The 15,405-nt window shown below is 40.6% G+C and overlaps 1 protein-coding gene across 1 annotated transcript; it reads right to left on the bottom strand.

Moving 5' to 3' along the window:
• Positions 1-3,423: 3,423 nt before the first annotated feature.
• LOC308267614 (RING finger protein 214-like) lies at positions 3,424-5,537 on the bottom strand (the record flags this gene model as incomplete). Its single annotated transcript, XM_080702451.1, is given in 2 exon segments — positions 3,424-5,519; positions 5,522-5,537. Coding segments are annotated over 2 exon segments (2,112 nt in total).
• Between the last annotated feature and the right edge of the window lie 9,868 nt (positions 5,538-15,405).

Here is a 15,405-nt window from a genome sequence, read left to right as displayed (position 1 = left end):
AGAAACTCTGAATTTTCAACATCATTAGCAATCAGAGAGATGCAAATCAAAACTACCCTCAGATTTCACCTAACTCCAATCAGAATGGCAATCATTAAAAACACAACAAATGCATAGTGGGATTGCAAATTAGTGTAACCACTTTGGAAAACAGTATAGAGAATTCTCAGAAGTATAGTAATAAACCTACCATATGATCTAGCAATACCACTTCTGAGTATCTACCCAAAAGAATAGAAACCAAACCACCAAACTAATGCATGCATATCTATGTTCATAGCTGTACAATTCACCATTGCCAAACTATGGAACCAGCCAAGATATCCATCAACAGATGAATGGATTACAAAACTATGGGATATGTATACAATGAAATTTTACTCAGCCATCAAGAAAAGCACAGTTATGTAATTACAGGGAAATGGATGAAAATAGAGAACGGTATGCTAAGTGAGATTAGTCAGTCACAAGTAAAAAATAGGATGCTCTCCCTAATATGCAGAAGCTAGGAAGAAAATGGGTCATAGGAGGAACTCTAGGTGAAGAAGGAGAAATCAAACATGAGCAAATAAGGTGATCTACCTGAGGGGATGGGAGTGTGAAAGTGGGAAATTCTCTAATGTACATGATGTGCATTAACAAACATATCAAAGTCAGTCACTAAGCCAAACATGAGGAGGGAGGGAGAGAAAATTGGGTGGGAATTGGGGAAGGCTAAATGAGTGATGTGTGCATGTATGCCGCTACCATCTTTTACCCCATTAAGACGTATGACTACAATGTACCAATTTTTTAAAAAAAAGAAATGGGAAAATGTACTCTGGAATATTTTTTAAACAAAAGGGTCACCTACCTTTAAGAGGAACTGATCTCTGCCGGGCGTGGTGGTGCACACTTGTAATCCCCGTGCTTGGGAGGCAGAGACAGGAGGATCACGCAGGTTCGAAGCCAGCCATGTGCGCTGGCTTAGGAGACCCTGTTTCCAAATAAAAATAGGTCTGGGAGTGTAGCCCAGAGGTATAAGGGCTTCCAGGAATCCCAGTACCACCAAAAAAAAAAAAAAAAAGAAGAAGAACTGATCTCTTCCTGAGAGTGCTGTAGCCATTGCAGTCAATTTTTGTTTTAAGAAACATCTTATTACTCATTTCTTACTTGAGTTTATAATCAGGAGTCCCAAGAGTCACTTGTCTATTCCAAATTTTCCAAAAAGTTGATGAACTTATACAATGTTTTTCTTATGTCCTCTGCCACCTTGGGGCACAGGAAATACCAAAAATGGTTGTCATGCCCTGTGCCACATCCCCAGGCCTACCTGCCATCAGCATGGTGGTACACAGTGGCAGAAATATCATCAGGATCTTACCCTGGTTTGGCATCATGGAGTGTCTGCTTCTCTGACGTGGTGTTCTCTGACTTACAAGAGTCTGATTAGCTATGCACAGACGCACTCAGGAATGTCTCTCTACCTTTGGACAGTGTGAGAAGGGAGAAGGGTTGATTCTGTGAAGTGTCCTGAGAAGTTCCTAGTGGGAGAGAGTGGGGAAGACAGCTTAGGACTGGGAGGGTCTTTGGCTTACATGAGGAAAACAAATTTTAGCAAAAGACAGAGACATAGAAATTTATTTAGGAAGTCAAGAAATACACATTTATGGGAGAATGTGGGCCATCTCCAGAGTGAGGGATGCATTTAGGGTTGCAGAGCCCTTCTTTTACAGGAGATTTTTGTAAACAGTAGGTAAGAGGTGTATGAGGATGACATAAGTCCAGTAATCACAAGACAAATCAGAGTGCTTTGGTCATCTTCAGGGTTCTGGTAGGGCCTTAGCTATCTTCTCAGTAGATATCTCTTTTGTTTAAACCTTTTAAGGATAGCTAACAGTGCCTAAGATTACTCTTGCTTCACCTCTCTCTCTCTCTCTCTCTTCCTTTCTCTCTCTCTCTCTCTCTTTCTGTGGTGCTGGAGATTCAACCCAGGGGCATTCTACCTCTGAGCTACACCCCAGCCCAATTTTTTAATTCTATATCTTAAAACAGGGTTTCACTAAGTTGTAGAGGGCCTCATTAAGTAGCTGAGGCTCGCTGTGAATCTGGATCCTCCTGTCTCAGCCTCCCAAGTACTGGTATTATAAGTTTATGCCACTATGCCAGACTTTTACATCTTCTTTCTACATATTTCTTATATTTCTTCTATCCTACCTTAACCCTGCTCTTCAAAAGTTCCCATCAGGGTTGAGTTTTCATTTCCCACAGCTGTTCCTAGCTTAATAGTACTCCCTTTTGTTAGCATGCTCTTGCTTTTTTACTTTTGTCCCCTGGGGTCACCTTCCAAATCAACCACCTGCACTCAGTCTCTATCTCAAAGATTGCTTGGGGATGGGGTCAATCTAGTAGAGGAATTCAGTGGTCATGTATTTAGCTCCCTTCCTCTCTTCAGAATGACAAAGTGCTGAGCTAGGATGCACCCGCTGCCCATTGGTTGGGGGCCATTTTGCAGAGTGTTGTTAACAATTTCCTGCTTTTTCTTTTCCTTTTTCTGTGGGGACAAGTGGCAAATATGACGAACCTGCCCATATATCTTCCCTCTCATCTGCAGTGTGATGTTAGACATCTCAACTATGGAAGCTTAATTCATCTGGGGAAAAATCATTTGCCTGAAGCCTGAAAAGCCATAAAGTTTTCTTGGTGTGACAAGGAGCCAGTGATTTCAGTGTCACATTACTTCCCCAAACTCAAATAGAACCAGGGCCTGAAGTATCTAATATTTTCCAACAGAGGTATTGAGCAGTTCTTACCCTGTTTAGTACTATGGGAGAAAGTTAATGTTTTGACAAAGAAGCTAAGACCCAGAGCCAGAATGACCATAAAACTCTGTCAATGGGTACCTGAAGAATTCTTTAACATTGAATTTGACACTTAATTTCCCCTAGAATGTGTTGCCTGTGTCTTAGCCAGGGGTATGTCTGCTGGTTGCATAAATTCTACCAGGAAAATGGCTCTGTATCTGTACATCTGGATTTCTTTAAAACAGTGAAACTCCTCTTTGCCCTATCTCCAGAGATTCTCATGGTAATAATATTCCTGGCTGGAACTCACATCTTGGAAACATCTCTATTTTCCCATGACTTTATCCCCAGCACCTTAGGGCAACCATTGATGGGAGATCTCAGGACTCTAAATCTGGCCACCAAAATGAAGCGAGGAATTGAATTTTCTTTTCTTTTTTTGTTTGTTTTTTCTGCATAATATACATACTTTCATTTATGAACATTTCAATACAGACTTTCTATACATACATTACCTATATAATAAAAATGTACATGGCATGAGTATATGTAACTGTATAAATATAGAGTTTTAGAAATTTTGAACCCGTGCTTCCTGTTCACATCAGTTTTTCCACTTCTTCCTCTCAAGTCAGGTCCATCACTTAAGAGTTGGACAAAAGGGACAAGTGTCATTTGTGTTGGTCTGGGCCCAGAATTTGATACACTCCTTGTGTAACACATGGGTACACACCATTGGATATAGCTCATTGGGCTGGAAAAGTTTCTGGCACATCAAACACAGCTTACATGTGGCTGGAGCATGTGAAGACCTTCCAGGATATGAAACTTGGGCTGAAGGCAAGAACATTGGGGTACTGACTTGAGCAAGTGGAGCAGGGTACAGGGCCCGGATTCGACCAAGTGGCTGAGTACCTGCTGCCACCCGCTCATGCTCAGCCAGTCGCGCAGCTACCAGTTGGATTAGTTCCTCCATGGTCAGGCCTGCCATGGTGGTGCGTGCTGTCTTAATTTGCTGAAGAATGTTGGTCATCTGGGCCTTATTGCACTGTGGGAACCGAGCCAGCAGCTTCTCCAGGATCTTCTCCAGTTTGTCTACTGGTTGGGGCCGGGGAGTTTCAGTAGAAGCCTTAACACCGCCCAAGCCCAGGGGAGGCGGGATGGAGGTGGCAGTGGGCACATGGGGACCATGGGGACTGACAAGGGTACCCAAACCAGGGCTATTTCTCCCATGGGAGCCAGGAAGAGGAGGGGAAGGCTGGTTGGACTGGGTAAGAGCAGGGGTCAGGATCGGGAAGGACAAGGACCGGGGATCTGCACTGGGCATAACCATGGGCATTGTGACCTGCCCAATGGAGAAGGGCATCCGAGGAGCCAGGGAGGGACTGGGTTGAAACACTTGAAGCATGAAGTCTGTCTCTGAGGGAGGTGGAGGCAAAGTGGGAGTAGGGATTTGAGGAAGGCTGCTCAGCTTAGTTCCATTCCTCACTAGCTGGATGTGACTATTAAACTGGTCCCGAACGTTCTTTTTCATCATCCGAACTCCATTTAGTCTAGTCTCCCACTCCTGTTTGGAACGAACTGTCTCTAGTGTTGGGGGAGTTGACATGAGGTAAGTAAGGTGCAGTTCTGCTTCCTTTTCTGCTTCTTCCAGTTTCAATACCAGCAACTCTTTCCAGCTCTCTAGTGATAAGATCTCTGCCTTCCAGGCCCGCTCTGTCTCTTCCATAATGCTCCGATTTATCTCACCATCCTGATTCTTGAGTCTATCCAGTTCCATTTCCCACACCTCTCTTCTGCCCTTCTCACAAAGCTTCTCAATTTCAGCTTTCAGATCCTGTTCCTTCTGCAAAAACTCCTTCTTTTCTTTCTCTATCTTCTTCTTTGTTTCTTCTTGCTTTATTGTTACATCCTGAATAGCCTTTAATATCTCCTGGTGATTCTTCATTTCTTCTTCTCTCCTCTGCTGAAGCTGCTTTAATTGCACTTGAAGCTGATTCTCTACCTGCCTTTGCTTGTCCAGGACTTCCTGGTAACGTTCCTTCAATAGTGTTCTCTCTGTCATCATTTTGTCCAAATTCTTTTCAATATCTTGATCTGTGTTTACCTCTGAATCTGCTGTCTTAAAGTCAGTCTGTACAGCAATGTTCTGAGAAAGCTTCAGGGAAGAGCTATCCTGATCATCATCCTGATCCGCTCTGACTCCTTCAACCCCATTTGCTGGAGGCACTACGGGTCGGAAGTCCAAGCCTGTGTCCCTGCTACCTTCTTTTAGGATGGAGGCTTGTGGGGATTTCTCTTCTGAGCAATTCCCAGAGGCCAGCTGCTTTGTGTGGCATCCTGGCTTAAGAGACCGAGCGACTGAATGGAGGCTCTCTTGGAGGATTGGGTCCCCCTCCTCTCCTGCTGTGCTGGTCAAGTCCTTCAAATCAGACTGAGACCCACTGCCAGAAAGACACAGGGCTGCAGGTATCGAATTTCCTCGTAAAAGCTCCTGGTGTGCTGCTGCAGTGTCACCTGCTGACGAGCCAGGATTCTGTTCAGGATGCTCCAAGTGGACATTTCTGTTATTCTCCTTGGTTATTGTCTGGCTACTTGCACTCAACGGAGGCGAGTTCTTCTGCTTCGGTGCAGGATCTTTGGAGCTTAGACCATCTGGGTGACCTTCTTCTGATGTGGAAGCACATAAAATAGAGGATTCTGGAGGACTGGGGGCATTGGCCCCAACACCAGCTACTCAGATGCCGCCATCATGACCTGAGCGGGCGGAGCGGGAGGGGGCGGCCGGGCCTGGGGAGGGTCGAGCGGCCCGCTGAATTGCATTTTCTTAGCAAATATTCTTTATAGAATAAAGCACTGATTTTGACACCATGCATATATTAAACCTAAACCTAATTTCCAGTTCTTTAAGGTGGTAATTGTTAGATCTAATTTATAGTTGAGAAAAATGAGACTCAAAGAGGGTGAGTGGCTTATCTGAGTTCATGTAGCTAGTATATGGTGAAGCTCAAAGGCAGCTCCAGGTCTCTGAGTCCACAATCAGTGTTTTCTCTAACAGAACATGTTTTCTTAAAGTAAATGGTGCTGATAGTGGCTAATTTAAAAAATGAGGTTGGGTGATATGATGAGGATTTGTCCTTTTCTCTAAGTACCACATATCTGCCCAAGATATGAACCTCCTAGGGAACAAGGCCTTCCCCTGGGCCATATGAAAGCCTTCCAATTCCCACATGGTTTCCTAACCATTCCTAGGGTAGATAAGGTTGTCTTGCCAGCCTCCACATTTGATCCTGGGAGAGTTAAGCATTTGCTATCTAGTGCTGAAGGATTCCACCATGTGTGAGGGTCCCTGAGGACCAGAATTTGGTCCAATCATGGTGACCCCATCAGGAGTGGACCCTTTTTTCTCATCTCTAAGGTCCTCTCTGGGCAGTCAGTTAACCCTCCCTCATGTTTCTTTGTATATCATCACTTAGACAACAAAAGATGTGGATTATATGTTTTGTAGCACACACCTCAGATCAACCTTCCCTCGTCCATAAGGAAGCAGATGTTTCCAGATGTTGAAACTCATAGGAAAGACACATGTTAAACCCATACATTGCCTCTCCTCTTCTTTATGATGACCATCGAGAAGCAAATCCAAGATTGGAGCCCTCAATGAACAAATCATGTCAGGGCCAATGTTTTCCTATCAAGAAAGGTTGACTATATGGCTGCTAACAGCAGAATTTTTTATATTTCCCCAAATAAATATAATCCAAATTCACATCAGCACTTTCAAAGCTGTAACTCACAATTGGGGCACATTACCCTTCAGCCACATTAACCTCTGTCTCATTGCCCTATCCAACAAAACATTGGGTTCTCATGAAGCTTTGCACATGCTTCTCTCAGGCCATTGCACAGCTGCCTCCTCAGCTCTCTTGCCCAACTATTTAAAGCAACTTCCCTACCCACTGTTCCATGTCCAAAGTCTCCTTTCCCTCCTAAATCTATGATATTCCTCCTAAATCTATGATATTCCCATGCTATTTACTTCCAGCACAATACAATCTGAAATTCACATTTGTTTATTTACTTGTTTATTGTTTGCTTCACCTTATTATAATGCAAACTATTGCTTTCAGGGGTGTATCTGTATCCCCTACAACAATGCTCTGTCCCATAGAACATTTGTTATGCAAATAAATTTCTAACAAAAAAATGGCTGTAGCTTCCAAAAAGTCAATCTGGAATTCACAGTAAGTTGCTAATGGCTTAAATGACCAGTCATCTATTGTCTTACAGCTGGTCCTCAGTATTCCCTCCCTTACCCTGTGATCTTTTTCTTCCTTTTTCCCCTGCTCCCTCTCCTCTCCTTTTCCTTTGTCCCTTTCTATCCCTTTCTGGTCTTCTTTCTGGGAAGCAAATAACCAGGCAGGCAGACAGGGGAAACAGTTTCACCTGGATTTCCTATAACAGCCATGAGCATGATTCATAAAAGTCTTTTTACTAGATCTTTGGTGGGACCAGTGGTTATAGAGTCCACCCCAGGGCTCCCAGGAAAGGCCTGGGGTGTTGGACAGCCCATCTGGTGCTCTAAATGAGCCTGTCACTTCTGAGATTCATCACTATAACTTGGAGTGTGCCAGTCACAGGTGAGTTTCAGGCCTGAGTGCTAGAGATGGGTAGCTAAAGAAAAGGCAGACATAAAATAAAACTAATAAAACCTGAGCAGAGTAAGCCCTTCTTACTCTAATAAGGCAAGTTTAATTTATTTCTGGATGTTTAATGCTTTCTAATTCTCACAAGAGGCTTCAGTAGAATGTGAGAATGCTGCCTTCTAAATCTTGATGAGTGATAATGTTCCAAGGAGATCAGCACTTGAACCCAAATGGTGACTACTCTTTGTTGTATTCTTAAATCCCATCACCTTGTCTGGAATTGCTGAGTGCTGGTAATGAGTGTTGGTAATTAGGATGGTAATTAGGTATTAAACCTGGATATGTACTAACCCAGAAGTGTGTGGCCCCTTCACTCAGCACTATGCAAGTGGATCTCTTCTGCTCATCTTCTCTGGCCCATAGCAGGGATCCTGAGCTGCACTGTGGCAAAGTGAAATATGATTTTAATGATTCCAAGCACATGGTTTCTGCTTCAGCATGCTAGATATGTAGACTGGCTTTTTTTCTTCCCTTGGGTGGATCCAGATGTCGTGTAATTTGCACATTTCTAAGCTACAGAATGGTAGATGGTGACTTGTCTTTTTGTTTTGAGCATGTACAATGTGGGTAGCAGTTAAGCACTGTCAAACAGACTCCTGAAAGATGAGTCTCTGTGAATAAATTATTGAAAAAGGAAGCTGAGGTTCCAGTAATTCTAAAGTAGTGAGAAGATATGGATCAGGACTCTGAATTTCTGGGAAACCCCCTCCCCAACTACCCAACCCACAAAATACATAGTTTTGTCTTCATGTGTGTGTGTGCCTGTGTACACACATACACATATGCACTCCTCTTCTATTTTATTACTCTTAGATCAATCAGTCCTATCCATGGGGCTTTTTTTTTTTTTTTTTTTTTTTTTTTACAAATATAGTTTCCTGCCAGACGTGGTGGCGCACGCTTGTAATCCCCGAGCTTGGGAGGCAGAGACAGGAGGATCACGCTGGTTTGGAGCCAGCCTCGCTGGCTTAAGAGACCCTGTTTCCACATAAAAAAGTTAAAAAATAGGTCTGGGAGTGTAGCCCATAGGAGTGTATCCCAGAGGTAGAAGGGCTTCCAGGAACCCTAGTACTATATATATATAATATATATATATATATATATATATATATATATATATATATATTATATATATATATAATATATATATTATATATTTTTTTTTCCTGAGCCTCTACTTCAGATCTATCAAAAGACCCAGGGTCTACATAATTTGTAAGCCCCTAAGTAGAGCTAGTTAAAATTAAGATACTTAGTAAAATGTCAACTTCAGATTAAAAGAATTAGTATAAATATACCCTACATAATATTTGGGGTATACTTATGTAAAATATAGTTTGTCTGAAATTAAGATTGTTATTTGTATTTTTATTTGCCTGTGTACCTTGGAAAATGCTGTAATTTAAAGTGAGTATAAGCCGGGAAGATGGCGACCGAGAAAAGCGGGGCTTAAGAGCCTCGCTAACAACCAATCTCCATTACCACAAAATCAGCGCTTTTCATAGCCAGAAAACACCATCACCAGAGAAACAAAAAAATCACCAGGCTCCAGAGAGAAAGCGGTCTGAGAACAGAGCTCAAAGCCAAAGAGGAGATAAACCGGCCTCACGCCCGAGGCCGCGGCAGCAGCACCATACTGCCGGCAGCAGCTGCGACTTAACCAGACAGCTACAGCAAGCCGAGGTGAGCTCCTGCGGAAGAGCCAGGCAGGATTTCTCGCCGCAGGTAAAATCTAAAGCTCCCAGTGGCTGAGCTCAGCACACACTGCAGGGATTCAGAGTGGAAATCAAAACCAAGAAGAAATACGCCAGCCTCACGGCTGAGGGTGTAGCAGCGGCGCCATATTGCCACCGGCGGCAGCAGCAGAGAATTCACCAAATCCAGTACAGCTACATCTGTGTACTAAAGAACAGTGAGTCAAATTGCAGGCCACAGAGGAGAAATCCCTGGGACTTGACCCAGTGGGGGAGGGGCGGTGGCCGAGATATCACACCATAGGAGATCGTGCAACCTGGCACCCCCCACAATCTAAAGCAGCCTCTATCGACTCTCTGGGTCGGAGACTCTGTGATAAAACCCAGTAAAGGAGTAGTGGGGTCTGAGATACTACAGACTCGAGATCCAGAACACCTTAAGTGAAGTCATAGTGACCCAAGGGAAGAACCCAGAGAAGGCACAAACTTCCGAAATCATGGGAAAGAGGAATAATACTAGAGCAATGAACGCCCACAACCCCACAACATCAGAACCCGATAAAACAGAAAATCAGAGATTTCTAGAAGATCAAATCAGGAAAATAACTGTAGAAATAATAGAGGTGCTTCAAAAAGAACTAAGAGAGAGCCAAAAAGAGATAAAGGATGCAATTAATGAAGTAAAGGCCTCAATTCAAAGCACAAACAACCAATTAGACCACATGGAGAACAGAATCTCGCTCTTAGAAGATGATCACTCCAAAAATAAACGTATAGTTTCTACTTTAGAAAAAAAAAATCTGAAAGCAGGAATCTGACATTGAAGAAGTATGGGCCCATTTTAAGAGAGCTAACCTAAGAATAATTGGAATAGAGGAGGGAAAAGAAAGTGAAACCAAAGGGATCAACAATCTCTTCAAGGAAGTAATAGCAGAAAATTTTCCAAACATAGAGCAAGAGGTTGATACACAGGTCCAGGAAACTTATAGAACTCCCTTTAGACAGGATCAAAGAAGAGGATCCCCACGCCACATAATTGTCAAAATGACCAATGTGGAAGCCAAGCAGAGAATCTTAAAGGCAACAAAAGCAAAGGGCCAAGTGACATTCAGAGGCAAACCAATTAGAATCACTCCAGACTTCCCAAACCAAGTCATGAGAGCCAGAAGGGCTTGAAGTAACATATTCCAAACTCTGAAAGAAAACCACTTCCAGCCAAAAATTTCCTACCCAGCAAAACTTTCTATCAAATTAGATGGAGAAATAAGAAGCTTCCATGACAAACAGAAACTGAAGGAATTTATGTCTTCAAAACCAGCACTAGAGAAAATACTCAAAGAGATTAACTACAAAGAAGAAATAGGTAACACACACCAGAACCAGAGAAACAAGAGTTTCCATCCAACAGACAATTAAGATTGGTTATCTGTGGAGATTCATTACTTATGTTAGTCTTTTACCTATCTCTAAATGGTATTGTTTGCCTTTATTGTTGTTAATTTTTAAGATTTCTAGTTGGAATATTAATATACCTTCAGATATAGCATTTGGAAATATTTTATCCCATTATATTAGTAACTGTTAACTCTGTTTACATTGTCTTTGGATATACAATATCTTTTTATTTTTTAGGGAGTTTGTATACTCTTCTGTTGCCTGTGCCATTGAAATCATATCCAAGAAATCACTGCCAATTTCAATGTTGTGAGGTTTTATGACCCAGATTTTCTCCTAAAAGTTTATAGTCTTAAGATTTATATTAAGGCTTTTATCTATTTTGAGTTAATATTTGTATATGGGATTAGGTAAGGGTCCAACTTTATTCTTTTCCATGTAAGTATTATTTTTCAACAATATTTAGTTAAAAGATTATTATTTCCTCCACCAAATGTTCATGGAAACCTTGTCAAAAATAACTTGACAATATAGGGAAGAATTTAGCTCTAGGCTTTTATTTAACTCCAATGGTTTATATATCTGCCTTTAGAATAGTACTACACTGTTTCAATTATTGTAGCTTTATATGGTTTGAAATCAGAAAATATATATCTTCTAGCTTTGTTCTTTTTCAAGATCGTTTTGGGTATCTAGAGTCCATATTCCATATTAGGATAGATTTTTTTCTGAAAAATAAATATATAAATATATGATAGTTTCACCTAAAAAAATATATTCTCTGGTAAGAAAGAAAGTAAAAAGAAATATTGAAATGTTATCTTTAAGTCATCAAAAGCTTGGTATCAGACAAATGAAACTGTTATGTGAGATTATCATTTTTAATTTTGGATAAATTGCTATAATACTAGATGTCAACCATTAAGCCAAGCATGGGAGGGAGGGATGGGGAGAGAATGGGGCGGGGTGGGGGCTGACTGGGCAATGTGTGCATGTATGTCTACAAAAGTTTGTATCCCACTATGATGTATGAATACAGTGCACTAATAAAAAAAATAAATTTGCAAAAAAAATAAATAAATATATAAATAAAGTGAGTATAAGTCAGATAAGCAAAATATTAGTTCCTAGAGGGGATGCAATTTGAATAAGTAAAAGGAAAAAGAGAAGATACAACATCCCCAGCAGAAAGCTGGAAAAGGGCTGGAGAGTTGGCTGCATGGTCCTAGTGGCCATCCAGCCTCTCCTGAGGAGCTCTGTGGTGAAGTGATCCTGTCCAATTTGTTGACCAATTGCATAACCATGTCAAGGTCCACTGGCCATCTCCAGACTGTCCATCTACATCAGAAGCTAATTTTTTTTGTGTGTAGGCAGGGCACATCAGGGTCAAAAGTTCAAGATCTATTGGGATATGCTGGACTTATACTTTCTTTTGAAATCTACATTGACAGAGCATTTTTCCTGTCTTGACTTTGATTCCTCCTTCCCTCTGTCTCTCTCCCTTCTCTTTCTCTTCTTTTTTCTTTGTCTTTATAAGTATATTATATATAGCATAAGTATGCTTTATATAGAAGGTTTATTGAGATTTAACTCACATGCTACAAAATTTATTCTGGTGTGTGTGTGTGTGTGTGTGTGTGTGTGTGTGTGTGTGCGTGTGTGTGTGTGTGTGGTACTGGAGATGGAACCTAGGGGCATTCTACCTCCAAGTTACACCCCCAGCCCAATTTTTTATTCTTTCTTTTGAAACAGAGTCTCACAGAGTTGTGGAGGCCTCACTAAGGAGCTGGGGCTGTCCAAACACTGCAAGCCTCCTGTCTCAGCCTCCTGAATGCTGGGATTGCAATGTGTGTTACTATGCTCGAGTAAAATTTATTCTTCTAATGAGTATACTTCAGTGGTTTTTAGTATAATCATAAGGTTGTGCCACTATTACCACTAATTCTAGAGCATTTGATCACCCCCCACCAAGAAACCATATTATCTATTAACAATCATTCACATCTTTTTCTTTTAGCCCTGGCAATTATTCCTACTTTCTCTCCCTGTGTGCTTGTTCTGGGTAGTTCATGTGAATTGAATCATATAATATATGACCTTTGTGTTTTCCTTTAATATGTTTTCAAGGTGCATCTGTGATGTAAAATGATGTACCTATGGGAAGCCATTAAGGTTTTCCCCTTTAAGAATACTTCTGACTGTCCTTTTCCCAGAGCCAATAAGGTTTGGGGTCATGGAAAGTTCAAGGTCTGAGAGAAGCTCAGGTGGAATTGATTGGTTTGACTGTTATGCACATAGGTGGTGACAGCATGAGGGTTGATTGGTTTGACCATTATGTGCAGGTGGTGATGTCACGAGGGTTGATTGACCTGGAGCTGTATAAATAAGATGAGAGTGATAAACCCAGGATTGGTCAGTAGAGATATCGACCCAGGAGTGTACTGGCGAACCTTCCATGATAGAATTAAGTATTCTTTGAATAAAATTCATTGAATTGAATTCTTTTCATCCTCACTCCTATCTTCGGAACCTGTACTTTTGCCAGCAGGCTCCAGCAGGTGGTGGCCCATATGGGGAGATTCTGAAACTGAGGATCCAGTGAAGGACACTGCTGAATAAAAAAGGAGTGCGCTCAAAGACTCATGGTGGTGGTGAGTAACGTGGAAGTTGTAGTATACAATGGGTCAAAAAATTAGTCTTTTGTTTTTTGTACAGATGTTAAGAGATATGCTTGGTGTTAGGAAAACTAAGATAGAACACAAAGGTGCTTTGCCTTCACTTCCTAAGGAAGATAAGGATACTGAAGAAGAGGAGCAGCTTGAGGAAACTGCTGCTCGGTTCCATAGAAATGAGTTAGGGGCTTATCCAGATATTCCAGAAACTTCAGAGCTCAATCTTTGTATAAAGCAATTACAAGTAGCCGTAGAGACTTTAACTAAATGATTAGATCAGATAGCTCCTTCAAATTGTGAAAAAGAAGGACCTCAACAATATTCTCCTATTATCAGCAATATGAACCTTCAAAATTCTCCCACTGTAGCATTTGCTAAACAAAGCATTAAAAAACACTGACCTTCATCTTTAATATCACCGCTTCAAGCGGCTATAAATTGGGCTGTAGAAAACAGAGAAGATACTAGAGGATTTAGAGTTTTCCTGGTTACTGAAGACCCTGATGGTCAAGGAGGTGTTACTAGAGGACACAGACCCTTTCCTTTCAAACAATTAAAAGAATTAAAAATGGCTTGTGCTCAATATGGGCCAATGACACCTTTTATTTAAGCCATGTTAGAATCTCTCTCTATGGAGGCTTTATGTCCTTCTGATTGGAAACAGCCCAAGCCTGTTTATCAGGGGGTGATTTTTTTATTATGGAAGTCTAAATTTGCAGAACAATACCAATCCATCAGTTATCCCCAAAGACACTTATAAAATAATTTTAGATTTAAAAGACTGCTTTTATACTATACCTTTAGCACTACAAGATTGTAAGAGATTTGCCTTTAGTGTTCCATCTACAAATTATAGAGCTCCTATGCAAAGATATCAGTGGAAAGTGCTACCTCAGGGAATGGCCAATAGTCCAATTCTATGTCAAAAATTTGTTGCGAAGGCTATGGCTACTGTCAGAAGATCCTATAAATCTGTATATATGATACATTATATGGATGATATTTTATTAGCACATACAGATGAAGGAATTTTGTTGTCAGCTTATGCTAGCTTACAAACTACATTACAAAGTAATGTTTTTATTATAGCTCCAGATATAGTACAAAGAGAACCACCGTATACTTACTTGGGAAACAAACATTCTTTATCCCAAGACTATTAAGCCACAAAAAATCAATTATGTAAAGATAATTTAAAACCTTAAATGATTTTCAAAAACTTTTAGGAGATATTAATTGGCTTAGACCATCCTTAAATATTACTACTGGAGAATTAAAACGGTTATTTGATATCTTAAAAGGTGACTCAGACCCAACTTTCTCAACTCAACAGAGGAAGGACGTGTTGCTCTTAAAAAGGTTGAATTGGCTATTGAATGTCAAAGAAAACAGTGCATTGACTATGCTAAAGAATGGGCTGCTTATATATTAACATTGGCACATACACCTGCTGCTGTCTTGTGGCAGGATGGACCATTAATGTGGATACATTTACCCACTACTCCAAGCAGAGTCTTAATGCCATACTGGGAATTAGTTACCTGTTTGGTATGTTCTGTCAGATCAGAATCTATAAAATATTTTGGTAAAGAGCCTTCACTTATTAGTGTTCCTTTTACTAAACAGCAAGTACAATGGCTTTTTCAAAATGCTGATTCATGGGCTATTGCTTTTGCATCTTTTATTGGAGAAATTGACAATCATTTACCTCATGATAAATTATTACAGTTTGTTAATAAACATGCTCTTATATTTCCTAAGATAATTCATGCTACTCCCATATCTCAAGCAGTCTTGGTATTTACTGATGGCTCATCAAATGGTAAGGAATCTTATGTAATTAATAAACATAGTACTATAATTCAAACATCTTTTACATCTGCTCAAGTTGTAGAATTGCATGCAGTAGCAGCTGTTTTTCAAGATCTATCTGATATGCCTTTTAATTTATATACTGGTAGTTTATATATAGCTAATGCCCTTCAAGCATTAGAAACTGTACCATATATTGATATGCATAATAAATTGATAGGTAATTTATTTTTTCAAATTCAAACTCAGATCTTATCACACCAACATCCTTGTTTTATTGGGCACATAAGAGCACATTCTGTCCTACCTGGTCTTTTGGCAGAAGGTAATCAAATTGCTGATG

This window comes from Muscardinus avellanarius (genome assembly GCF_963383645.1).
Source record: "Muscardinus avellanarius genome assembly, chromosome: 10".
Classification (NCBI taxonomy): Eukaryota; Metazoa; Chordata; class Mammalia; order Rodentia; family Gliridae; genus Muscardinus; species Muscardinus avellanarius.
This window is presented reverse-complemented; position numbering and strand designations above follow the sequence as displayed.